Source organism: Lolium perenne, chromosome 1 (genome assembly GCF_019359855.2).
Source record: "Lolium perenne isolate Kyuss_39 chromosome 1, Kyuss_2.0, whole genome shotgun sequence".
In the NCBI taxonomy this organism is placed as follows: Eukaryota; Viridiplantae; Streptophyta; class Magnoliopsida; order Poales; family Poaceae; genus Lolium; species Lolium perenne.
In genome coordinates, this window is record NC_067244.2 from 197,614,194 (window position 1) to 197,641,781 (window position 27,588).

At 44.7% G+C, this 27,588-nt stretch overlaps 3 protein-coding genes across 10 annotated transcripts; all 3 read left to right on the forward strand.

Annotated features, from left to right (window-relative positions):
• Positions 1-693: 693 nt before the first annotated feature.
• On the forward strand, positions 694-7,353 carry LOC127318123 (uncharacterized). Of its 7 annotated transcripts, XR_007861687.1 has the most exons (11): positions 694-1,337; positions 1,419-1,502; positions 1,584-1,664; positions 2,224-2,363; positions 2,502-2,619; positions 3,169-3,238; positions 3,752-3,814; positions 4,675-4,922; positions 6,164-6,234; positions 6,775-6,864; positions 6,977-7,353. XR_007861687.1 is itself a non-coding variant. In XM_051348759.2 (9 exons), the coding sequence occupies exons 1-8, from the start codon at positions 1,276-1,278 to the stop codon at positions 3,970-3,972; spliced, it is 696 nt and encodes a 231-aa protein (XP_051204719.1). In that variant the 5' UTR covers positions 694-1,275; the 3' UTR covers positions 3,973-3,996; positions 4,675-4,814. The 7 variants fall into 7 exon arrangements, 3 of the variants coding, with proteins under 3 accessions (XP_051204719.1, XP_051204718.1, XP_051204720.1); XR_007861682.1 differs by having other exon boundaries at positions 6,164-6,864; XR_007861692.1 differs by having other exon boundaries at positions 2,523-2,619; positions 6,164-6,864.
• A 651-nt stretch (positions 7,354-8,004) lies between these two features.
• LOC127318102 (histone-lysine N-methyltransferase, H3 lysine-9 specific SUVH1) lies at positions 8,005-15,058 on the forward strand. The gene is made up of 3 exons (XM_051348735.2): positions 8,005-8,171; positions 12,126-14,208; positions 14,686-15,058. The coding sequence occupies exon 2, from the start codon at positions 12,146-12,148 to the stop codon at positions 14,159-14,161; it is 2,016 nt and encodes a 671-aa protein (XP_051204695.1). The 5' UTR covers positions 8,005-8,171; positions 12,126-12,145; the 3' UTR covers positions 14,162-14,208; positions 14,686-15,058.
• Positions 15,059-18,848: 3,790 nt separating this feature from the next.
• LOC127318173 (transcription factor GAMYB) lies at positions 18,849-23,271 on the forward strand. 2 transcript variants are annotated; one of them, XM_051348762.2, is made up of 6 exons: positions 18,849-19,116; positions 19,784-20,169; positions 21,402-21,780; positions 21,889-22,374; positions 22,459-22,564; positions 22,700-23,271. In XM_051348762.2, exons 2-6 carry the CDS (start codon positions 19,801-19,803, stop codon positions 22,707-22,709), a joined length of 1,350 nt encoding a protein of 449 aa, XP_051204722.1. In that variant the 5' UTR covers positions 18,849-19,116; positions 19,784-19,800; the 3' UTR covers positions 22,710-23,271. The 2 variants fall into 2 exon arrangements, with proteins under 2 accessions (XP_051204722.1, XP_051204721.1); XM_051348761.2 differs by having other exon boundaries at positions 18,852-19,116; positions 22,459-22,609.
• The last annotated feature ends 4,317 nt before the right edge of the window (positions 23,272-27,588 follow it).

The following is a 27,588-nucleotide window of genomic DNA, read 5'->3' on the forward strand; positions in this document are numbered from 1 at the left end:
CTACCCATACAAACTAGCACACTACCATTTCTCCTACTTCAACAACCCTAACATCCAACCAAATCCATCTCCACCCTCAAATCAACCAAATCCACATCTAGGATTTCACATGTACATTCAACCAAATACACAAAATCAATGGATGAAAAGAAGGGGAACGGAGGGGATTACCTCAAGGAACGAGTTGGGAACGATCTCCACGGACAGATCTGAAGATTTGGTGGTGGATTTGGTGGGGGGGAGAGGGGAGGAGAGAGAGAGCCGGCCGCCTCCTGTTCTTGAAGAGCGAAGAAGAGAAAGAAAGAAGAAAGGGTCGGGCTGGGGGCACGCGCGCGCGGCCCAAACTTAAGTGGATGTGTGGCGCCCTTGCCACGGGCGCCACACTTTCAATGTGTGGCGCCGGCAGGAGCGGCGCCACACGGTCTGCCACGTCGGATCGGCTAGCCAGCTCAGCGTCGACGAGCCACGTCGGATGGGTTTGCGGCGCCGGCAGAAGGGGCGCCACATGGGCATGTGTGGCGTCCATGAGAGGGGCGCCACACAAAAAGGTTAGATGAGTGAAATAGTTTCGCCGGAGGGTCAGTCTGTGCTTTTCTTCCACTTTTGGGTTATTTTTGTGCAAATCGCCCGGAAATACCATCTCTACTTCAGATTATCTACAAAGCAATTGCCATTTAATACTCCGTATATGCAAAACGCCCCGTGCAAACGAGGCAACCCCAAACAGCGTCTGTTTCATCAGCTCAAAAAAAGCCCCATTCTCTCACGTTCGTGCCGTGACAGAGCTAGGGTTCCCCGCCGCCGCCGTCGCCGCCGCCGTCGCCGTCGCCATTCCCCGCCGCCGCAGTGCGAGCTCCCCTCCCCTGCTCCGTTCTCGGCCTGGTACAACTCCCACCGTCCCCGAATCGACCGCGCGCCCACGGGTTGAGCTTGTCCCCGTCGGCCGCCGGTGATAGGAGCTCTGTGAGCCTCCGTTCCCCGGTCCGCGGTCTACTCCTTCGCGCTGTTCCCTGCCTCCTACTACTCTCTCTGTCACCGATTCAGCCGGGTGCTCGCGGGTCAATCTTGTCTCCGTTGGCCTCCGGTGACAGGATCTCGAGCCGCCGGCGCCTCGCCGTTTCTCGTGGACTTTTGCGGTGCTGTGCGCTCCGGCCCGTGGTGGTGGCGGTGGTGGGTCCAGGAGCCTAGCAGCCACGCGGCCGTCCACACCTGGCGGAGAGGAGAACACGGCGGCGGACGTCCGGTTCGCTTCCTCCTCGGCGGTCGTCCGGCGAGATGCCGCGCGACCGTGACGAGCCGGCGGCTGTGCGCGTCTACACCGTCTGCGACGAGTCCAAGTAACCACCATTCCCGCAATCCCCCCAAACCTAGCATCTCCCCCTCCGTCACCGCCGCTAATCCAATCGATTCGGCCGCAGGTACCTCGTCGTCCGGAACGTGCCGGCCCTCGGATGCGGCGACGAGCTCGGCACCCTGTTCTCGACGTACGGTCCACTGGAAGAGTGAGCCGGCAGCGACCCTGAATCCACTTCTTCTTCCTGCTAATGTCTCGTGCGTGCTCACCATCTTCGTTTTGGGTTCAGGTGCAAGCCCATGGATGCCGAGGACTGCGAGGAGTACACCGACGTCTTCTTCATCAAGTTCTCGCAGGTCAGCAACGCGAGGTGACTAATGTTTATCGCATATCTACCTCATTCAACTGTAGGATTTTGGCCCCTCTGGTGACCAATTGGTGGTGATGGTTTGCTGTGCTAGTCTTTGGGTTTGTCATACGCGGTTTACATGATTAGGTGGATATCTTTCTTGTGTTTCCTGCTACTAGTTATCTGATTCGTTTGGTTGCATTTCTGAATATGTGATTGGAGGATGCGTGTACCATGTCTATCCATTGCACAATCAGTGCTTCATACTTATGTAATTGAGTGAAAAAAAAACTTGAGGCTTATTTTTCTGCACAATTTAGCATAACTGACCGAGGAAGGGTGAATTGGGTAGGCTTTCCGGAAGCAAAATTCAGTAATATAATACATAATTGATCTCGGCATGTGGATAATAAACTTAAATAAAGGATAGGATTTTCTTTGAGGGCATTAGCTAGTTTAGGCCATGCAGTCCAGATTTTGGCACCTGGGAAGCAAATCTGGAGCCAACAATTGCCCCAACTACTTTTTTTGCCCCTTTACTTTTTTATTTAAGTGTGGTATTGGCTCTGTCATGTTGCAGGTTTGCGAAGAGAAAGTTGGATGAGACTGCATTTCTTGGCAACCGGCTGCAGGTGTCATATGCACCTCAGTTTGAGAGTGTTGAGGATACTAAAGAGAAACTGGAAGTCAGGAGAAATGAAGTCCTTGGCCGGATACGATGTACGGTTATATTCGTTTTGCAAATATGTCTACATCTTAGAATATTTTTTTGCGGTTGCAGAGTAACCAAGAAATATAACTGTGATTATCAGCTTCTAGTATATTTATATTCTTTTGTACTTGACTAATTGGTTTTAGGCATTTCCTTGCATTTTTCAGCACCTGCTGGAAGCAGACCTGAAGGGCTATCTCAGTATCCACTGGGTCAGGGATCGTCTAGTGGGAACTCACACCGTCAAATGAGCTCCAATAAGAGGTTAGTAAATACAACCTTTATTCAATTTTGTGGTGTAATACTGATAATTAAAACTTGGTCATAATTTATTCATCATAGGAAATTATTGCCACTTCAGAGCTGATATTGTTATCATGATTGATTCCAGCCATTTATTACGATGGTCGTGTTATGGTTCATGTAGTTACATTGGGATGACCAGATGAGGTTACGATTATTTAGGCATTTACTTCTTATATCAAGTTCTTGTGTTTGGACTTTGTAAGGCGTTTGCTTGCTGGCTATTTTGCATCTAATGGGATAGGTCGATGTTTGTCTTTGGACATACCCTGAGCTTCTGTGTGTCACTGTGGATATTCTGACTTGGCAGTGCCATTCCAAGATTTGTGTTGTTCTATTCGGAATATCTATGATCATGATACAATCATATTCTATTATTCTTTTGGATGATTTTTGTATGCATAACTACACTAACCTAAAAAAATTCAAACAGTGCAACCTGACTGTTTCTAAGAAAAAGGTTAACACCATTGTGATTTCTCCTCTAATGTTTAATCCTATTATCTTCAGGGACTACACGAAGACAATTCACGCTTCTCGTACAGAAGATGCTCGTTTCAGTCATGTGTCCTCTAATAAGGTGTGTACTTATATAGTACTCCCGCTGTACCATAATATAAGAAGTTATTACTATGTAGTTGTAAATAACGTTATCAAACTATATCTTATATTATGGGACGGGGGGAGTAGTAGCAAAGCAATGTGGTGCTCAAACTTTTGTAACTATATGTAGTAGTAGTAAAACGACATTTAGACTGAAAACTGAAGTTCTTCATTGGAAAAAATTTAGGCATTTAGTAAGTAAATCAGATCAGATTGTGCTATGAGGCAACTTTCTTTGTAGAAAATCTTGGAAGAAACTTAGATCAGTTAAGATGCATTAGTACGAGAAAGCCAACATTAGTGCACTTGCTCATGTGCAGTAACCGGCAAGGGAAAAATATGTAACTTGTTATCGTCAGTGCCGATATTCACATCATTCTTCAGGAGTTTCCCTTAAATCCCTTTATCCATTAAAAACCTTATATGTGTTTCTGTCCATTAATGAAATCTGTGTTGATCAAGTTGTGGACACTATGCTTTTTAACTGTAGGAATATTTTCCATCTGAGTCAATGAATGCAACTGTAAATCTAGTGAGGCAGAAGCTTGATAAGGTAAGAGTTATTTTGTTATCTACCATTTTCCATGTAGCAGCCACATAAGTAAGCTAAAGTTTCCATTTTCAAAATACCAGATACAGTCCGGCAGTGATACTTCTGATGCTGCTGCTACATCCAAGAAACCAAGGGTCGATAACCGTAGACGAATTTGAACCATTGGATCGCACAGAGCATGCGTTAGTGAACCACGGCGTGCTTTTTGGTCTTCGTTTTCAGCATCTACTTAATATCATTTGCAGTAGGTTGTTTAGTGAACTATGTTCGAGAGAAACGATGTACTGTAAGTATGTAACTTAATGTGATAATGCCAGACTCATCAGCTGTTCATATGGTCACTCTGTTGTCTATATGATCTGCAGTCTTGCGAGCAACTATATATTGGAATTCTCCAATGTCTACGGGTGTCCTGATTGACTTTTACAACCTCTTGCTGTCTGGATAACACTAGTTTGCTTTATTTACTTACGTTAAGCTCAACTTGGCATCATGTGATGCAAATTTCTCTTCCACTTTTTACTTACATTAAGTTCAACTCGGGATCGTGTGATCCAAGAGTTTGCTTTTTTACTTACATTAAGCTCAACTCAGCATCGTGTGATGCAAATTCCGTGAAGCTCAACTCGGTAATTTGTCTTCCTTTTTTTTTACATAAATATAGGATGTTCAGGCACAAAAATTGACCAGCAGTAATTTCAACTATATATATTGCATTGCATTTATCCTTAAGGTAGATATGTGATTCGGTCTTGTATTCTGCAGCTGTTCTTGTTAATGTTATTTTTCAAATTACTATTTTTGATTTGGTAATGAATTTCATTGGTACCTAAGATAATTAATTACTGTCTCATTTTCAGGCTGTGGCTGTGCTAGCAGCAGATGGTAGGCAGATAGTCTCAAGAGCAAAGTCAGAGGCACCTAATTATGAGAAGTGGGAATTACTGAGACTTTTGATTCCATACGATGTATATCTTCAGAACTGGAAGTTAAAGCTGTTTCCACCAGGATTTACAGAGAACCCATGCCTGTGAAAGAATTAGCTGATCATGTATTCGTGTAGCTAGCTATGTTCATCTGTCTACACTCTACTGGTGTCTCACATAAGGTAGTTAACACTTTCTTGTTCAAGAAGGCAGTTGCCTTCTTCAACACATTACTTGATAGTTTGATAATATTATTTACAGCTTTACATGTATTAAGATGTGCAATGTTGCTTTCAAACATAGTAGATGCATATGGAACTTTTGACTTACCAATTGAGTTTCGGCAGAAATATTTTGGTTCTGCTCTGGGTAAAGGAAGACAAGCTGCAAAAACGTAAACCAATCAAGTTTTCATTACTTCGTTTATTTTATGATTTCTGAAGTGCACAGTTTCTGTTTCGTTGCAAACTACTACTAGGATTTTAGCCTATGGCAAGGCACATTCACCAAGCATTAGTTTGATGCTCCTATAAATACCATCCTAATTGTTCTAAGTAGACCTTATTAAGGAATGATGGGATTAACGGTGCTGTTCATGCTCTCAATGATTTTTATACATCAAATGAACTCTTTACAATTAGCATATATGCATAACGTTGTTCTGTATTCAATAGCTAAGGTGATGCTTTTTTGTGCCACACTTTGCTACATACTTAGGCCAGTTTGACTTTGTCAAGATTTTATCCATTTATTTGCAAAATTTTGGCATGCCACAATTTGACAAAAATGTACCCCACACAGCATCTACATTTCTTGAGAAATCTTTCCAACACAAGTGCTGAAGAATTTGCTAGCCACACAAATTGTGGCTTTCCACACACCTGGCACAAAGTTTAGTAAAACATCGCAACTAACAGGCCCTCACTTTAGCACTTTGATAATAACCACTTCTTTGCAGCCATAACAGAAATATTTTACCAGTACTGGTAAATATTTTATTATTTCAGTTGACTATCTTCTGCAGTGAAGAACCACAATACCATACTGGCTGTTAATGATTATAGACGAGCATAGTTTACATAGTGTAAATGCATCGACCATAATATTTTTGTCCTAGTATTGGTCTTTTCAGGGATTTGGTTTTCAGGGAAATAGTTGTTAATTAGGAAAACTGATCCATGTGCTTTCTCCTCTTATAACTGCATCAGTGTATGATTTCTGATGTGATATCATATATAGAGCTTTGTTTTACAAAAATCTTGCATTTCTCAAAATGTCAAAGAATGCCTCTTTTAATCCTTCGCAGCTTTTGTATAATGCATCTGCACAAAATATCTATGATGGGGTTTACTATGTATTTCTGTTGGCTGTAAACAACGGTTCTGCATTCTGATTCATCTATCTTTTTAATTTTGGCCTACAGGGAGATTGAGAAGTTGAAGCTTTCTGAGCTGAGCTGACCTGCAGGGAAGGCATCGTTGAGGTTGCCATGATGTATGTCCAATTTTTTTCCCATGGTACATTAGTATTGCAAGTTCCCACTTCAGATCTGTCACCTAAATACTTCTCCTACGATTATCCTAAAAGCTTGTTAGTTATTATGTGCTAGTATGTGCTGAAGCATGACAATGTTAGCTATGTTGTAATATTTAATGACTATGGAATTTTCCTTATGACGGAACCATGCTGTAGTTAGTCTATTAGTCATTCCTGTGCATACCCCTTTTGATGTTTACAATCCTCAGCATCATTATTTTACTTTTACAAGCAGTAGTGGTTGCAGTACTCTATTACAAGTTGGTGTGGCGATAGGCTTGCATAGTGCTTACATGTTTTCTTATCACGGATTCTTGTGATTTGTGAGTTGGGCAGGTGTCCTGTCAAGTAATACCTTTTTCTGCGTGCGCGGTGAACTGACTGGTTTAGACAATGGAAACTAATTAACTAGTCTGGTTCTTTTTTTGTTGACAACTAACTAGCTTGGTTGTCAGTCACGCTGGTTCTCACAACACTTTTTTTTTTCTCTATATGGAGAATTTACGGTGTGCACCATGAAGCGAAGACAAATCTATTGAGCTGGAACTGAGCTGGGTATGCCATGAATCTAGCCACCAGCACGAGAAGGTAATAAATGACCATTCAACGAAAATATACTCCTTCCCTTGGAATTCCACGGCCACCTGAGTCACCCAGTTCCCCTTTCCTGAATTCCTTGCTATTTTGCAATACCATACAGGTTCCAGGCGATCTTGTGAAGCAGGGCAAGGCAGCGCTTGAGGAGATGGACGCTGACTAAGAAGAGTCGGCCAATTATTCTCTGAAGGTTTTACATTTCCTTCCACGCGTGGTGTAACAGATACATGACTGGTTCATGAATTTCGTTTCGGCGCTAAAAACTACCACCTCAGGGCTCAGGATGTTGTTGCCTTTGCCCAGTCGAGAGGTAGCAAGCAGGGCTCGTGCTGTTTGGTGTTCTAGCGGAGCGTATTCTGCTTGCTGTTTTTTTTCCTAAAAAAAAGTATTCTGCTTGCGGTTCGGTCACACATTGATCTGAATCTATTGAACTCTGAATGACCTTGAAATCCAACGAGTAGTACTATCCTACCATATCCATTTACCATTGCTGCGACTTAAAACATTTGTTGCCGTGCATGATTATAGACTTGTGGTCGTTTGAGAGACGCTGCACATCACATTTGGAAATACACAGAAATCTGTTATGAAAGAGAGACCAGTACACTATGCAATTCTTTTCTCTATAGAACGAACCTCTACTTTCTTGCCCTTTGTCGATGATGATTGAAGGTTTGCGCCGTGTCACCTGTGTGGCCCTTAATGGAGGCTACAATCTCTACTTTGCTGTGCATGGTAATGAATAAAGCCTCACTTTACAAAAAAAAAAAGAAATCGTGCTGATCTTTTTTTTTTTGAGCAAGGTTCGTGCTGATCTCCATTCCTCGTTATCATCGTCGCTACCTCGCGGCCACAAAAGAAGCCCATGCATGCATACATAAAACGCCGAAAAAAATGCGCCTTTACATTCATCAGGTTCCGTGCAACTTCTGGACTTTTGCGGTGCTGGGCTTCCGGCCCGAGGTGGTGGCGGTGGGTCCAGTAGCCCAGCATCACGCGGCCATCCACAGCCGTCGGATCAACGGCCGACGGTCCAGATGCAGCCGACGACACGGCCCACCAAACCCCCAGTAAAGCCGGGACCCACCACCTGGTCCGGTCCACGGAGACTCTTCCCCTCTTCCTGTTGCTCCGCTTCAGTTTCAGTTCATTTCGACCGCAGGGATCGCTCGCTCGCTGCCTGTCGGAGAGGAGAGCGCGGCGGCGGACGGAGGCGTGATGGCGTTCTAGCCTGCCCCGACGACCCCCTCTCCGCTCGTCCCCGGACCGCGCCCCCGCGCGACAGGCTTCTTGCTCAGGTAGGGCTCCCTTCCTCCGCTTGCCTGGCCTCCTAGGGTTTCTGCAACAGTTCTTTCCCCCGCTTCCAAATCGATGGACTCTGCTGTTCTGGTTTAGATTCGTTTGGAATCGTGGTTCTTTACGGATGGGGAGATCCTCGCCCCCCTTCCCGCTGCCTCGATTTGCTGTTGCTATGTCGGGGCGTTTCTCCCCCATTTCTCGTCGACCTCCATCAGCGGAACGAGGCAAACATTCGGAGCCCCGCTGGTGGCTGCTGATTAAGAACGTAGCGGCGGCGGGTTGTTTGCTGTCAGATTGTGCCGTGCTGGGTGCATGCTAGAACCCTTGTGTTCCTGACCATCACTTTAGGGGTCGGCTGTGTTAGCGCTTAGCGGATCTGCGCCAATATGCCTCTAATACAGGTCTAACAGGGGACCTCTATTACTACTACTCAATACCAATTCCTGGCTGGTCGGACATCATCAGAACGAACTCGACAGGCCGAATCGAGATTCTTTTTTCTTTATAAGTTCATTTGAGGAAAGTTTGGGTCTTTTCCAACTGGCCTAGCCCCTTTCCATTACATGCATAACGGAAATAACATGTCTTTTTACAAGCAAGCAGTAGACAGAAAGAAAGAAAGAAAGAAAGGGACAGGAAGGTTTGGGTCTGTACCATTAAAACACCACCTATTTTTAGCAATATACCATCAAGATAATTTCGTTTAGTTCAAAATAGCATCAAAAGGTTAGCATTTAACTCCCGTTACCATTTACATTTAACTTCTCCATATCCCCTGTTAAATCGGATAACTTTGCATTCTTCTCCGACTTAACACTGTTAAATCGGACTACTTCGCAATCTCCTGCATCCTCCACACTTCTCCGGTCGCCTCATCCGTGTTCATACTTGATGTCCTAACGCCCTAATTCCTGACTTTTATTTTCAGATCTAAGCGTTGTATCCTTATTATACTTTTGCTGATTTGAACTGAAATATCTTTCTAGGAATTTGACAGACGAAATGAAGATCTTTTTTATCAATTATTTCTAGCAAGATTTGGTTCTGAAACAAAGGAACACCATTTTAGCAAATATATATACCATCAAAATAATTTTGTGCAAATTAATACCATCGAAATATTCGCAGCTTACTCACGTTAGCGTTTGCATTTAACTTCTCCATATCTGCTAGTATTAAATCGGAAAACTTTGCATTCTTCTGCATCTCCCAGCTGACCACCTCCTCAGTTGCCATAGCTGATGCCCTGCTCTGCCTTGCCACCGCTTGCTGCTCCCATCCCCTCTCCACCACTCTAGTATTCGCTGCCTTTCGGCGTAGACAATTACGTCAAGCGATGTGCTTCTCTGAGGCCGTTTCGGGAGAGGTGGCTGCTGCCATCGCTTGGAGAAGTAGGTGGCCACTGCCGTCCCATGAAGGTGTGGGTGTGCGCCTCCTGCTCGATGGGGAGCGGCGCCATGTTTCTGCTTTTCTGGCACTCGATTCCACCCTCCAGATCTATTTTTTTTATGCAAATGAGTTTTATTGGGAAGAATTGTTTTTCATCACATCTGATTCTTGCCTTGTTACTTTCAGATCCTTGCATTATATCCGTGTTATATTTTTTGCCGATTCCTACGGCGTTAGTACCGAATGTGAGCATGTTACTGCTTGCATGGTAGGGAATGGGTGTAGGGTTTAGGGTTAGGGATGGCCAGGAGGTCGCGTTGCAGGTGATGATGATTGCCGGGGCCATTGTCGACTTCTAATCTCTACTTATTCTTTTCATAATGCCTCTGGCTACTTCTTGGCTGATCTCCATCCAAACTAAAACACCGTTTCTGCCACTCTAATACTGGCGGCAGAGCACAGTCCATAGCCATTCGATTCCCAAGTAATCCTATCTTGCAAAAAAAAAATCCCGGTTCATTCTCAGCGTCGTAAGTGCAATCAGAGTGCTGGTGGCAGAGAAAAGATAAACAAGAAAAATATCTTAAATGTGAACATAACAGTTATATTGTCCTAGATGTAAAGCTTCAAGTGGGTGCTCTGAGATCTTGTGTTTGAAACCCATCAACTCATGTTTTCCTTCTCATTTTCTTATCCTGCACATCTCCAATAGCTGCAAAAACAAGGAAATGTTGAACGTTCGAATAAACAGTGTGCCAGCCTACATATGCATACGAAATATTCAATTCATTTTCATCTTGGGGCAACTCGGGCTCCTAGTGGTTCCTCTCCCTCCGCCACTGGCAGTTGACGGAGAGTATGATGACTTACTATTCAGTTTGGACGGTAGCATGATTAATCAGCAAAGTTTGAGATTTGCTTGTATGTATCTGGGTTTTGGTATACCTGTGTCCTATTGATGCTGGAAAACTAATATTGTACTCTATATAGTTTCTCATGGACGTAACCAACTTATAGTACACCTCATATGGTTATTGCCTTTGGTGTCTACTCTACCATGGTACTTAATAACAATAATACTCCCTCTTTCCCTTTTACCCTGCGTCTAAGCCAAAATGTAGATACCAAGGAGAGTAATAACAGGTCTCTTTTCACGGTTCCTGGGCAATTTTGTCCCTAAGCTAAACCAGCAGAGCATGCATGCACAGCTCCCGCATGCAGAACTAGATGGTATCTTCGGAAACAATTGCTGGTAGAGGATGTGGCGCAGACTAATATGGAAAAAACGAAAAAAGTGACATATATTAGTTATTGTGTGTGTGCCTCCTTATAATTGTTCCATTATTAATGCTAGTTAGTAAGGTGGTACTGATACTCTCGTACCAATGGTCAAAGGCTACTTCCTTTTAGTACATGAGAAGGAAATGTTTCATCTAGTTGATAAGTGTACTGCAATGATCCTCATCCTTAAGCATGGTTGCAATGATGGCCCAATCAGTTCTTGTAGATTTACTCTGGCTCCGTTTGGATGTTTGTATTGGGAGGCTTGGTATTGCATTCAGTGCAATATCAATATCCTGTGATATTCGCATTGGTGTCAATACCAATATTCATGTTTGGATGGTTACATATTTGGTGCCTAGAATTGATACCTTAGTTCAATGCCAAATCGTGTTTGGATGGTCAAAGTGATGTATTGCATTTGTATGGTCAAAATTATCACATGGGAGTGAAGATGTCTTCTTCTTTTTTTGAGGGATTTGAGGGAGAGTGAAGATATCTTCTTCTTCCTAACGTTCTGCAAAAATTACAAAGAAAAATTAAGACAGAGATATGGGGCAGCAGGGGAGAGGGAGGGTGGACGTCGGCGACCCTTTGCAGCCGGAGGGGCGGGAAGGGAGCATGCCTGCGATGGAGGGTAGGCTGGAGCTCTCCCCGGTCTAGCTCAGCGGTGGAGTTAGCCCGACCTGCAGTCCACAAGCGCCAGAGATGTGAGGCGCGGGAATGGACGGAGGACGGATGGGGTGAGGTGGAGGGCGACCGCGCCGGCGGACATCGGCGGATCGGGAGGAGAGGAGTCGATCTTACCCTGGCCGCCAGTCGATTTGCCTGTGTCAACTGCTTGGGCTAGGTTTCTGCTCACGTGGGGAAGAACTGGTTTGCACTCCCCGTCAATACCAAGCAGATGTCGAGCCCAGGAGGTGGAGATTCGGGAGGAGGTCTTGGTAGGTGAAACGGGCCATGTGAATATTCAGCCCGAATACCTCGGCCGAATGTCTAATACATCCAACCTCTCCAATTTGAGGTATTCGGGGCCCGAATGCCCCAATACCCAATGCCAAGCCTGAATACAAACATCCAAACGGGGTGTAGTTGATTTCTGATTTGGTTTGGAAAATATTAAAGACTAGTAAAAGCAGGTGAGACTATGTTCATGCTGGTTGTAGTTGCATGCAATAATTTTTCTGGGGTGCAACCATGCTTAAGGATTCACTAAGCTTTGCTTACTCCCTTTGATATTTTTGTTACCGTATCGTCTACTAAGGTTTTCCTTCTTTGTGCAGGAGTTATTGGTTGATTTGAGATGGACAGGGCTACACATTTCATACCTGGCCCTAATCAGGAGCTCTTGGATATCAAGCCTTTAAGATCTTTAGCTCCGATGTTCCCTGCGCCCATGGGAGTCAACATTAATCAGTCAAGCACCCCACCATTGGTCTGCGTGACACCGGTTGGCCAGTTTCCTACAGGATTTGGTGCAGGGAACCTTCCTGCCTTTGGATCATTTGCCACCTTCAGTGCTACTGCAAATGGTTTCTCGCATGGAGGCACCAGTGCTAATGGGCCCATTGATGCTACCCCTATCTCAGCATACAAGACGAGATCATCTGGGGTTACATATAATGGTGATGATGAACCTCATTCGGGTAATCAGACGAGATCATCTGAACGCAAGGCTAAGAGGTCTGCCACTTTGGCTGCTGACGGCACAAAGATCAAGCGTCCTAAGCCTGTGTACAAGAATCTTGTCGCTGGCAAAGAGCTTGCTTTTTTGCCACCTTCAAATAGTAATCCTAGGGAGACTGTTGAAGTAGTTCATATGATCTTCGAGGCGCTCAGACGTAGACATCTGCAGATGGATGAAACACAGGACGCTAGCAGACGTGCAGACCTGAAAGCTGGCGCCATCATGATGGCTAGTAATATCAGGGCCAATGTGGGCAAGAAGGTCGGGACTGCTCCTGGAGTTGAAATAGGGGATATTTTCTATTTCAGGATGGAGCTATGCATCATTGGTTTGCACGCTCCTAGCATGGGTGGCATTGATTACATGAGTGCTAAGTTTGGAAATGACGAGGATTCTGTAGCAATATGTATTGTCGCAGCAGGTGGGTATGAGAATGAGGATGATGACACAGATACACTGGTGTACAGTGGTTCAGGTGGTAATAGTAGAAATACTGAGGAGAGGCATGACCAGAAGCTTGAGAGGGGCAACCTTGCTCTTGAGAGGAGTTTGCACAGGAAGAATGAGATAAGGGTCGTGCGGGGATTCAAAGACCCAGCTTGCGTGGCTGGCAAAATCTACATATATGATGGCCTGTATAAGATCCAAGAGTCCTGGAAGGAGAGAACAAAGTTTGGCATCAATTGCTTCAAGTACCGGTTGCAGCGTGAACCTGGACAGCGTGATGGAGCTGCAATATGGAAGATGACTCAACAATGGATACAAAATGCATCAACACGAGGCAGGGTTCTACTACCTGACCTATCATCTGGGGCTGAAACAATGCAAGTTTGTCTCGTCAATGAGGTAGACCATGAGAAAGGACCTGGACACTTCACCTATACTAATGAGGTCAAATACTTGAGACCCCTCAGTTCTATGAGACCGTTGCAGGGTTGCCATTGCCAGAGTGTTTGCCTACCTGGTGATTCCAACTGCGATTGTGGGCAGCATAATGGAGGTGATCTACCCTACAATTCATCAGGAGTGTTGGTGTGCCGCAGGCCAGTAATATATGAATGTGGGGAAGCTTGCCATTGTACCCTGAACTGTCGCAACAGAGTGACGCAAAAAGGGAACAGATACCACTTTGAGGTCTTCAGGACCACAAATCGAGGCTGGGGTCTTCGCTGCTGGGACCCTATTCGTGCTGGTGCATTTATTTGTGAGTATGTTGGGGAGGTCATTGATGAGCTCAAAGTTAATTTGGATGATAGTGAAGATGACTACATTTTTCAGACTGTCTGTCCTGGTGAGAAGACTCTAAAATGGAATTTTGGGCCTGAATTGTTAGGCGAGGAAAGCACATATGTATCAGCTGATGAATTTGAGCCACTGCCCATCAAGATAAGTGCAAAAACTAGGGGAAATGTCTCACGTTTCATGAACCACAGTTGCTCCCCAAATGTCTTCTGGCAGCCAGTGCAGTACAACCATGGCGATGACAAGCACCCACATATCATGTTCTTTGCACTTAATCACATCCCTCCCATGACAGAACTAACTTACGACTATGGTGTGGTTGGAGATGAGCCCAGCCATAGGACCAGGATCTGCCTGTGTGGATCATCAGCCTGTCGCAGGGTATTTTGATCCATTTGGGAGCACATACATTGCAGTGGATCAACATGTAAGCCTAGGTAAGGTTCTTTGCCAGATTGGTTTCTGTATTAACGACATATTAATCTGTTATCTGTATTACTCAACTATCATCTATTTCATGTGTTGCCAACTTGCTATATTTTTTGAGTGAATTGTTATGTGGTTCACATTTCTTCTGTTTATTTATATCGTAGAATTTGACATTTTGTCTTCCCCCTAGCGCCAACATTCCTTATATAACAAACTGTGATCATCACTTGCGACTACATATGTTCCATTGTTCCTTTAATCGTGAAATGCTGCACAACACATGCTATTTACCCATAGCCAAAACTGCAGTTGTGTCCTCATACAGTAGAAGAAAGGCATTGCTTTCTGCGTTTCAAAGTAGTTAATAGTTTGATGTTAGCATCTTGAATCTTCGTCACTTGTACTCTTGGCTACTTGCTGGTGCATATGTATATACCGTCTCTTGAGCATCTGCTTTACACACGACTTGTTGTCTCATCTTGCAGATGTTTCTGCTGCTACCTAGATTTCTACATTGGCTTCTATCTATGTGAACTGCGAAGATGGTTAATTATCATCAGTCTGACGGTGAAGGCCTTAAATTATGTTCAAGCTGTAGAATTCCCTGTCGTGTTAATGCTGTACTTGGCTTCTGTTGAATGGTGGCTTTGTGCCCACCATTTCTTCCGATAGTACTTTTCGATGTGTGTATTGATGTATTTGCTGCAGATCTTTTTGCCATCCATTCGCAACATCATGTCTAGTCTTAGCGTCAAGTTTTAACTGGACCTGTGGTTGTTAGCTGGGACTTGTCGGACTCGGAGCTGTAAAAACATGTGGCTTAGTCTCATCTTGCAATGGGATCAGAATTGTTAGTTACCTTTGTGTGTCGTTGGATGTCGCTGCAGTCAAATGATCTGTGCCATCCCTTACCTATTGTACACCACTCGTCACGCTGACGTGTGGATATGGATCAAACCTGTAGTGAATCTATGGGAGTTTTGAAAACATAATAGGGATTTGAGCACCTGCTTATATCTGCCTGATAGGTTTGGCCTGTGAATTTCTTCGAGGGTATGCCAAAGGCATACCAAAGTTTTTATATAGTAGAAGGATAGCAAGACAATTTACAAGATACTGAAGCCAATTGCGAACAAAAGTTTCAGTTTACACAGACTCACACCTAAGGCCTACTCTCGCTGCTAATTTATTCATCATATGGGGAGACACACTGGTTCAAGTCAATATGCAACCGGTCACCAATGACCTTGGTGCCAAATAACTTTCTCGTGACGCCACTACAATCTCCTAACCTTTACACAAGACATAGCTAGTACTTTTGACAAAGACCATCACTTTTTTCTTGGTGTCAACGTTCTCGGCATTGTTACTTAAAATGCCTCCATGTTAAATAATGGACAATTCCCATTTTCGTCATCTTAGCACAGTGACACAACTTAATACATCAATGGTAACTCTATCACATAATACCCAAAACACATCACAAGCATATAAAATAGACCATGCCATGTATTTTGACCACTAGCACAAACCCTAACCCTAATGCTAAGTGCAACTAACGTGTATATCAGTGCTTAGCACGCATCACAAACATCATACTAACCCACATTCCACCATTTGAACAATGATTTTTGGAGAAAAACCCAAAATTACAGGTTGGCCAAAAGTGAACCATCCCACCAAATAACACAATTTAAACCAACCAAGTTGTGAGAGCTGAGAGAGATTACCTCAATGGATGGAAAAGGTTTCCAGGAACAAATGCCTCCAATATGGAGGAGTTTGAGTGGAGGGAGAGGGCATCGTTTTGTGTTAAAGTTTTCTCTCATGATGAATTTTGTCATTTATTCATATATATTATACTACTATATGTTTTTAAACTCTTTTCTTCTATGCGCAAGGGAATTCGGGTCAGCCCTAGTTTGAGCTTTGGGTTATTCGACCAGGGACTCTAGAAGTTGCACTCTGATTGCTTCTCCTGTTCGCCGAATTAGCACCGTAAGCCCTAAACGGTTTGGAGGAGTCAAAAATTCGCTTTAAAGCTCGAGCTACGTGGGGCCTGATTATTATTTTTAAATAAGAAAGAAACATTTTAATTTTGCAAAAAAATATGTAGAAAATAATGTACTCTACCAAGTTACTTAATCTAAATCCAAGATAGCTTACCTTTTGGACTTAACAAAAATGACAAAATTTGATACAGTTTGGACTTTGGAGGGTTGAAATTTTGCACGGTACACTCACCACTTCCTTCGCCCCATAATTCTAGTCGTGGCTTTAGTTCAAATTTACTTTAGTTGTATGATTCTGTGATTTTTTCTGCACCCATGGTGTTTCGGGTTGAGAGTTTTTTCAACTTGGGACAGTACATTATTTTCTACCAGCGAAAAAAAGAATGTTTCTCGGATTTTTTCAAACTTTAAAATGTCTCTTTTAACTATGATAAAGTTAAATGGTCCTTTCTTCAACAAACACTTCGGATGAAAGGATTTTCTGATGACTGACGCGCTCTAATTAATAATGCCATTTTTGGTGGAAGTGTTGCCATAAAGGTCAATGATGACATTGGCAATTACTTCGAGACAAAAAAAGGACTCTGCAAGGCGATCCATTATCCCCGATGCTCTTTAACATTGTGGCGGATATGCTTGCAATAATAATTGAACTCGCTAATTTTGATGGCCAAATTGAAGGTGTGGTCCCCATTTAGTTGATGGGGGCTTATCAATTCTTCAGTATGCCGACGATACAATCCTATTTATGGATCATGATTTGGCAAAGGCAAGTAATCTGAAGTTAATTCTTTCGGCATTCGAGCAATTGTCAGGTCTTAGGATCAACTTTCATAAAAGTGAGTTGTTTTGTTTTGGCGAGGCCATAGACGATGCCAATCTTTATGCCGAGCTATTCGGTTGTGGGCTTGGTTGTTTTCCAATTAGCTATCTTGGTATTTCGATTCACCATCGGAGACTAACCCTGGCCGAATGGAAAATCGTCGAAGAACGACTTCAGAAACGTCTTACTAGTTGGAAAGGAAAGCTACTATCCCTTGGGGGAAGATTAGTCCTCATAAATTCAGTGCTTACAAATATGGTACTGTATATGATCTCTTTCTTCCAGTTACCTAAAGGAGTCTGCATAGATTGGATTACTTTCGATCAAGATTCTTTTGGCAAGGGGATAGTGAAAAGAAAAAATATCGGTTGACAAAACAGAGTGTTGTATGCCGTCCAAAAGATCAAGGTGGACTTGGGGTCCATGATCTAGAAGTTAAGAACAGGGCCTTGCTAGGAAAATGGCTAGCCCGGTTATTAACGGAGGACGGTGTATGACAACAGCTACTGCGAAAAAAGTATGTAGGCTCAAAGGCGATATCCTAGGTTATTTGGAAACCGGGGGATTCACACTTTTGGGCTGGCATCATGGCAACAAGGAAATACTTTTTTCCGCTTGGCTCCTTCTCCATTTGGAATGGGGCGGAGATACCTTTTTGGGAGGATCAATGGTTGGGAATAACCACTCTTTGCGAACAGTATCCTGCATTATACAATATTATTCGTTATAAAGGGGATACCTTGCAGAAGGTGATGGAATCTTCTCCACCCTCGGTAACGTTCAGACGTGATCTTATTGGTCCCCGCCTTGACTCTTGGAACGAACTGCTTCAGCGGTTAGATTCAAATACAATTATCTACGGGGTCTGATGAATTTCGTTGGAGTCTTACCAAGAATGGTGTATTCTCGGTAGCCTCAATGTATAAAGCCCTTTGCATTCCTACCCAACCGATTTTAAATAATAAATCCATCTGGAAGATGTAGTTACCATTGAAAACGAAGGTCTTCACATGGTATCTTCGTCGAGGTGTGATTCTTACTAAAGATAACCTTGTAAAACGCAACTGGCAGGGTTGCAAGAAATGTGTATTATGTCACGAAGATGAGACAATAAAACACATTTTCTTCAATTCTTGGGTTGCTAAATCTATATGGTCAATCATTCAGATAGGTTCTACCCTGTATCCACCCCGTAGTATAACCAATATATTTGGTAATTGATTAAATGGGGTGGACTCAAGATATAAAACGATTATTCGAGTGGGAGCGATTGCAGTTATATGGTCGCTTTGGCTGTGTAGAAACGATAAGGTTTTTGATGACAAAAATTCTTCTATGCAGGTTATCTACAGATGTACAACTATGTTCCGTTCATGGTCACCGCTTCAACGCTTCGAGGATCGAGATCTATTTATGGAGGTGTCTACACGATTGAAGAATATGGCCAATGATTTTATGACCCAACATGGGTGGCAGCATAGCCGTAAGATAGAAGCCAATGGAGCTATCGATTAGTTGGCTTTTTTCCTTTATCATTTATGTATTAGTTTTTGCTTGGATACTGGATTCATAAACGGTTATATGCATGTTAGCTATGAAGAGACTGGATGTAATACTTGATACATCGAGTAATAAAGCACCCTTTATCGAAAAAATTGCTCAAAAGCGTGACTTTGTGTTGCTTATGGCCAAGAGTCCAAGACGCTACACTCGCGAGAAACTGTCTAGAAGCACACACATTTTTCTTTAATCTCCGCCGAAACCGAGAAGTAAGCCTAAAAATAGGGCCACCGCTGGCTAGAGAGACTTGAAAGTGGGCCCACTGAGTATTGACTGACCAATCGTTGCTTACTTGCTTAGTCATCCAGTGTTGCTAGTCTCGTTCTGGCTCCGCAAGAGCTGGAGATCTCTCCGCTAAATCCCCTCCCCACTCCTCAATTCACTCCTCCGCACTCCACTGTGTCAGCAGCCCAATTCCAGGAGAGCAGGGGGAGACTGCAGCGGCGCGATCCGATCAAGGCCCGCCCGGAGTCCTGCTCCGGTTACCCGCCCCTGCTCCAGCTCGGGTTGCTTTTCGTCAGGTAACCTGCGGAATCCCAGGTATCCTAGGGCTACTGGGCGGGCGATCCGAGGCGTGAAGGGATCGGGGGCTGCGGGGATTGCCAGAGTTGGGTTTATGGGGACTTGGGAGCGGGAATTCCATTTCCGGGGGTGGATCGGTGCTCGTGGAGTAGTAGGGTTTTAATTACGTGGTTTGATCTCGTGAACTGCGATACTTGTTCCGTTTAATTCCGAATATAGATTGACTTTATAGTTTACTTCCTCTGGCGTGCCTAAAAATTCATGCTTTTTCTTTGTTAGTTTTCGGAAAGAATTAGAACTCTAGAGGTTCCGTTGTTGAGTTTGATCTTAGTTAGGTTATGGTTGGTTTGGCCGTGGTCGATTTGGGGGGATAATAAAAGTAACTCTGATCTACTGTATTTATTAGTTGGCTCCTTATCAGTTGTAGGCTTACGTATGCTTCAGCTATTAATACGTGTTCAAATTCAAACCTGTCATAAGCACTAGTAAAGCACATATCTGTTTTACTTTTTACAAGCGTTATATGTGATATTTTTATATAAAAAAGTGGTATCCCTCTTTCATGTCTGGGTTAGATTCTACTGTCATGAAAACTTAAACCTCTCCTTAGCAGTCAAGCTTCTGCGGCCATCTGTTTAAAATTTGCAATGTTTTTGCTTGATTCAGCACCGTGTCTCCGAGCGATGAATCGGGTCAAGAGCGAGAGCAGCTGGGAGATGCCCGATGTGGACCAGACTGACTTGCCATCTCACGACGATGATAGCGTGAAGGCACCTCCGCGCAGGAAAGCTGACACGCAACTGAAGAAAGGCCCCTGGACACCGTCGGAGGATGCCGTCTTGGAGGCGTATGTTAAGAAACATGGTGTGCGTAACTGGAATGTGGTGCAGAAGGAGACCGGTCTCCTAAGGTGCGGCAAGAGCTGCCGTCTCCGCTGGTCAAACCACCTGAGGCCCGACTTAAAGAAGGGGACCTTCACCAAAGAGGAGAAGAACTTGATCATTAAGCTCCATTACCGTATGGGTAATAAGTGGGCTCAAATCGCTGCTTATGTAAGTTCACTTTCTTCCAGTTCATACTCTTCGCTAATAAAATACATGTTTCTCTCATGAGAGTTAAGTTATTCTTTCATTAGTCAGTTGTATCCGTACTTTTATCCATATGCTATCTAATCTTGCATCTGATTCGGATATCAGAGTATCCTTAGGGTTAAGGTCGTGATATTTTTAATTGATTATGTACTTCTTTGATCTTCTCATGCATAAAATTGATGTTGCAAGTATCTTACTATCTAGTTTATGTTGTTAGGAATTTCTTTTTTGATATGTGATAGTTCTTATTAAGAACAAAACATATGAGCTAGTTTGAGACACCATAATTTATTTTTCATTATGGTTGCCATGTTACTCCTAAAGGTATGCCTATTATATAAAACGTAGTCATTCTCTTGGTTCAACCTAATAAAGTATTGGACTTCCGATTTATATCAAGTTATTTTGTTGATAACACAGATAATGCTTATTTGCTGCCGATCCCTTGCTTAGATCCTTTTGCCCCCAAATCTCTGCCAAATGATCAAGTATTTTCATTTGCTTGAATTTATGCTGGTCAAGTATGTCAGGCTTATTGACTGACATTCCACCTAGTATTATTCGTCTCTGTACTTTATGTGATCACTTGTCAGGTCGGTGACTTCAGTTATGTTCAAAATTATATATTTTTGCGAGATTGTGGTACTGTCTTATGCCAAAGCTATTTGACTTTTTTCATTTAGTGACCTTGTTATGGGAACAAGTTAGACAACAATACTGTACTATATTGCACCAATAATTCATCATATAAAATTTCCTTGAATCCTTTTTCTGTTTTAATGCTATGCTCTTTGTAATTTATTCTGCACTTTTATCAGCATTTCCATACTCGACCATTCACATTCTTATGTGAATCTCTGCAATTCCTTACATCCCACTTATTTGTTGCATCATATCTTTTCGACATAATCTTCAGTAGAATAATGGTGAAGTGGGCATTTCAACTGCAACTAGAACTGTAAGACAACAAGCAGCCTTTTCGTTTGACTGCAAAAGTATGTACAAACGTAGAAGTTGAATTAAAACATGCCGAGCTAGAGATTGGTCAAGTTTTAAGGACAAAGTGCGAATAGGTAATTATCTGGTTGCATGTACATACTAATTTCGGTAGTTTATCTATAAAGTAACTTCTCAATTGTTCATGCATTCATTCTCTCTAATTGTGATTGCTAACCTTGAGAACATGTTCTCAGTTGCCAGGGCGCACTGATAATGAAATAAAAAACTACTGGAACACTCGAGTAAAGAAATGCCTGCGCATGAATACACCAGCACATCCTCCTAATATTTGCATGGAGGCTTCAAATGAAGATCAGCATGAGTCTGCTGACTCCAATTTCAGCGAGAAGTTGGCCAGTGATCTCCTACATGTTCCCGACTTCACGTGGGGCAGTTCCATTGGTGTCCAAGAATCTTTATCTAATGCACCCCAGCTTCCAGATATTTCTTTCAGCAATTTACTTGCTCTGAACTTCACGTCAAAAAATTATGACTTCATAGGTCAAGCAAACCAAGAAAATGTTCTCAAGGAATCTGAGATTTTGTTTCCTGTGTTGAATCCAACCATCAATGGTATGTTTTCCTCAATTGATCAATCCCTTAGCGTGAAGCTCGCATTAGGTTTTGCTTGTCATTATGCGACTATCTTCATCGATCTAAGACCGGGTCGCCTTTCTGCAGGTACCTTCGATGGCAGCCATGCCTTTTCAAATGGCAACTTCTCTACTTCTAGGCCCATAACTGGTCCTTCGAAGATGGAGCTCCCTTCATTCCAATGTGTGGCATCTGATCCAAACAACTGGTGCACATACTTAAGTACTTCTGCCATGCAGCGTTCCAGCTATGCTGATCTCTGCATGCAGTCATCAGCGGTAGCAGCATCAGCAAAGTTTGAGTCCATATGCATGGCACCGAGGGACAGTGGTCAGTTGGAAGAGCTGCTTCCAGAAGCGCAGGCACTAAGCTCTGTGGAGAACCAACAGCTGTCTGTGGGGAGTTTGAGTCCCCCTTCTGTTGGTACACCCTGTGATGCTATGGTGGAACCTACAGGGCTTGATCTCTTTGAACGAGATACCAACCTGTACGCTCTTATCGACAGCTGTCTTTCTGCCCCACCTCTTTGCCCGGCATCGCCAGATGAATTTCAGCCCGCCATAATTCTATCTGGTCAGTACATTTATTTTCTTCATCTTCCATGATAGTATGTCAAGTTCACCGGTTTCACTTGTTGATACTGTTTCTCATTTGCAGCACCGAACCCTGCGTTTGGTTTCACTGAACCAACTGTTCCCCAGTACGAGCAAGGGTATTTCTCACCCCACCCTGAAGATTCCAGGACCGATGCATTCTCCCCATGGTACACGATGCCCGCCGTTTTTCAGTGACACAAAAAATGATGCAGGTACTGAGTCACCTGTGAGCTATGATGGTTGATCCACCATCTTACCTGAGTGTTGGACTTTCATCTGACACATTGTTCTTCCTGGTCCAGGAAACCTTGAGCGGCATGCCTCCAGAATGTCAGGCTTCAAGCGAAATCTCCAACTGGCCTACAATAAAGCTCACAGAGACAACTAGGCGAATCAGTTTTATCTTTGTTTCATCCTTCTGAGTGAAATTCGATCCTGGCCGCTCAACTTGATACACTCGCTCTGGTCATCTAGCTACAAAGAATGCTATGTCTATCCAATGGAACTATGTAAAAGAAGGTTCAATGCAGTCCAAGATGCGCACGTTTCTGCCCGCCTAGCATCCATTTTTGGAAGAGAGAGAGATCCACGCGGCTTGTGTTTTAGACCATATTGATCCTCGGTGCCAAGTTGTATGGCTGGATGAGCATTCTCAACGCCGGATGACCAAAGTGAGCGTACGAGCATGTCGAGCGACCGCGGGTGGATTTTTACCCGGAAGAGGTTGCCACCCTCCGTCAGCGGTCTGGAACTTGGTGTGTCGCTTGAGGTTTCCTTATTTTCTTCCACGTACATTGCCACACGGTGGCAGACAATATATGTTCCAATGTTTTCTTGACGTTTTACTGTCGGATTCAGAGGCTAGTGGGTTTTATTTGTGCTGCCGTTGGGGGTCTGTGGGGGTTGTTTATGCTCTAATTATGTGGCGTTCGTTGCACATGGAAGAGTAGCAGGGCCGGAGATTCCGCGCATTTGGAACCCTAAGAGCATCTCCAGTCGCGTCCCCCAAACCGCGCCGGATCGAGCGTTTGGGGGACGTGTTTCGTTCGTGCCGCGTTTGGGGGACGTCGCTCCCCAGCCGCGTCCCCCAAACGCCGCCCCCAAACATTTAAAATAATTTTTCTGGCATTTTTATTTCAATTTCCACAAACTAATACATAATTGGGAACGTGGTTTACACGAAAACATAATTGGGAACGTGGTTTTCCACAAACTAATACATAGTTTGAACCGTCGTGGACACAAATATAAAATGTTGCAAAGAAACTAAACCTAACTAGGCCGTGCATCGAAGGTTTCCTGTGTTCGCTGCTAAGAAAGAACACTCGAGGGCACACCCAGTCACCTAAACTGGAAAATCCAGCGGGAGGATGGTGCCCTTGTTGGTTCTACCGATGAGGCGAACAGGCAGAAACCTCCGTGCACGTATTCGTTGCGAAGAAACAACACTCATTCAGTCGTCCTCCTCGTCTGCCGTCGCCGTGGGAGTCCCCTGTCGACGTGGTAGTCCCGGAGGCAGCGCCTCTCGTCGAAGACCTTGACGCTCATGTCCCTGTTGCCGAAGTAGGAGAACACGAGGATGAAGCCGGCTTCGAGGCTGTGGTGGCGCGCGAACTTCTCCCAGCCGATGTTGAGGTACATCTTGCCGCGCGCGTCGTAGATCGCCTTGACGATCCACCGGCAGTAGCCGCACGAATGCTCCCGCAGATGCATCGTGCGCGGGCGTACGCCGCCGACGTACTCGGCGAAGGAGTCCGGCAGCCTCTGGATGCCGCGCGGGTCGCCCTTGAGGACGTGGACGAACTCGAACAGGACGTCCGACTCCACGTCCATCTCCGACGATGAAGACGACGGCGTGGGAGGCGACGGCGAGCGTTCAGCTATGCCGCGGCCACGACCACGACCACGACCACGGCCGCGGCCGCGAGGTCGGCCTCCGCCTCTACCAGACATAGCGTCGAGTCTTGTTGAGAGATGGTGGCGGCTAGGGTTTGGGAGAGAGGCGCTAGGGTTTGTGTGTGAGAGGGACGATGAGAGGCGCCCCTTTTTATAGGCCAGAGGGAGGCGGAGGAGCGGTGGCGCTCATTAACGCCGGCACGCAGAGCTAGGCGCGACGGGACGCGTCGGCCGCGCCTCTCGCGGGAATCTGCACCGCGCTGCGCGCCACAACTTCCGTCGCGAGGTAGGCGACGGTTAGGTTTAAATTAATTGTGCCGCCGACGGGTCGGCCCCGCCACTCCCCGCCTCGCTTTCGTTGTGTCCGGCGTCCCCGGAGCGTCCCTCGTGGACGGGGACGGGCTCGGGGCGCCGGACACCGTATAGGGGCGCGCCGGACAAAAAAGGGCTTTGGGGGACGCGGCTGGAACGCATTTTCTGTCCGGCGCGCCCCAAATCCCTTTGGGGGACGGTTTGGGGGACGCGACTGGAGATGCTCTAAAATTGTGGTAGTTGTGCACGCAAACTGGCCCCCATTGCTTCTAGGGTGTGTTTGGATTGCTGCCAAAGCATACCCTACCAATTTTTTGGTCATATCCAAAAGATTGGTTCTTGCTTTGATAGTTGCTGATGTTTTGGTTTGCCAATACTCTACTACCAACTCTAGTTCATTTGTTAGCTAACTTGTAGGCAAGAAGTAGCTCAACCAACCTATTAGCGAGCCAAAATTTCGGTAGTAGGAGCTGTCTTAGAGCATCTCCACCTGCATCCTTCTAAGTGTCCCCAAACGACGCTGGATTGAGTCTTTGCGGGACGTCGCTCCTCATCCGCGATCTTCAACATTAAAATAACTTTTTTTTGCATTTTTATTTTAATAGAGAGAAGAAATTTGTAGGTACAATCAAGATTTTCATAGTAGTGCAACATATTGTAACAAATTACACATAAAAACTTTAAAAAATATGAAGAAATTTTTTAAACTACTTTGATGGCCCCGCCTCGTCGTTCTCACGGAGCGCTTCCTGCTCGTCACCTATTCCGAAGAGCCGATGTCGTTCGACGCGTCGGAGGAACTTGTGTCCCCCTCCGACGAGTAGTCCTTGTTGTATTCGTCGTCGTCGGTGCTCATCGGTTGTGCCTCCGCCTTCACCTTCGCCCGGGCCCTTGCCTCCTTCTTTGCCATCGCCGCCTCCTCATCCTTCTCATGGCCGTCGTCGGCTATGTCCTTCCCCTCCTCCTCATGGCCATTGTCGTGTAGGGATTCGTTGCATAGAAAACAAAAAATTTCCTACCGCGAACACGCAATCCAAACCAAGAGGCAATCTAGAAGACGGTAGCAACGAGGGGATGATCGAGACTCACCCTTGAAGAGTTCCAAAGCCTACAAGATGAGGCTCTTATTGCTGCGGTAGACGTTCACTTGCCGCTTGCAAAAGCGCGTAGAAGATCTTGATCACGGTGCCACAATCGGGCAGCACCTCCGTACTCGGTCACACGTTCGGTGTTGATGAAGTCGACGTCCACCTCCCCGTTCCAGCGGGCAGCGGAAGTAGTAGCTCCTCTTGAATCCGGCAGCACGACGGCGTGGTGACGGTGGTGGTGGAATTCTCCGGCGGAGCTTCGCTAAGCGTGCGGGAGAGAAGGAGGAGTGGGGCGGCTAGGGTTTGGGGAGAGGGGGCGCCGGCCACTTGAGGGGTGCGGCCACCTTGTGGTGTTGGGGTGGCCGGCCCCCTCCCCTTGGCCCCTCATTATATAGGTGGAAGCCCCAAGTGTTGGACTACAAGTCTTCGAATAAGACCCGAACCCAAAACCTTCCATGTGATAGGGAAACCTACCCAAGGTGGGAATCCCACTTGGGGTGGGATTCCCCCCTTCCATGTGGGGGGGTGGCCGGCCCCCTTGGTGGAGACCAAGGTGGACTCCACCCTCCTAGGGTTGGCCGGCCATGGGAGGTGGAGTCCCTCCGGGACTCCGCCTTCCTTAGTGATTTCTTCCGGACTTTTCTAGAACCTTCTAGAACTTTCCGTAGAACCTTCCGGATCATTTTAAATCTTATAAAATGACTTCCTATATATGAATCTTATTCTCCGGACCATTCCGGAACTCCTCGTGATGTCCGGGATCCCATCCGGGACTTCGAACAAAACTTCGAACTCCATTCCATATTCAAGTTCTACCATTTCAACATCAAACCTTAAGTGTGTCACCCTACGGTTCGCGAACTATGCGGACATGGTTGAGTACTCTCTCCGACCAATAACCAATAGCGGGATCTGGAGATCCATAATGGCTCCCACATATTCAACGATGACTTTAGTGATCGAATGAACCATTCACATACGATACTAATTCCCTTTGTCACGCGATATTTTACTTGTCCGAAGTTTGATCATCGGTATCACTCTATACCTTGTTCAACCTCGTCTCCTGACAAGTACTCTTTACTCGTACCGTGGTATGTGGTCTCTTATGAACTTATTCATATGCTTGCAAGACATTAGACGACATTCCACCGAGAGGGCCTGAGTATATCTATCCGTCATTGGGATGGACAAATCCCACCGTTGATCCATATGCCTCAACTCATAATTTCCTGATACTTAATCCCACCTTTATAACCACCCATTTACGCAGTGGCGTTTGATGTAATCAAAGTACCTTTCCGATATAAGTGATTTACATGATCTCATGGTCATAAGGACTAGGTAACTATGTATCGAAAGCTTATAGCAAATAACTTAATGACGTGATCTTATGCTACGCTTAATTGGGTGTGTCCATTACATCATTCATACAATGATATAACCTTGTTATTAATAACATCCAATGTTCATGATTATGAAACTAATCATCCATTAATCAACAAGCTAGTTAAGAGGCATACTAGGGACTCTTTGTTGTTTACATATCAGACATGTATCAATGTTTCGGTTAATACAATTATAGCATGGTATATAAACATTTATCATAAACATAAAGATATATAATAACCACTTTTATTATTGCCTCTTGGGCATATCTCCAACAGTCTCCCACTTGCACTAGAGTCAATAATCTAGATTACATTGTAATGTACCTAACACCCATGGTATTCTGGTGTTGGTCATGCTTTGCCCTAGGGAGAGCTTTAGTCAACGGATCTGCTACATTCAGATCAGTGTGTACTTTGCAAATCTTTACTTCTCCATCTTCGATGTACTCGCAAATCGAGTGGTAACGCAGCTTGATATGCTTCAGCCTCTTGTGTGACCTTGGT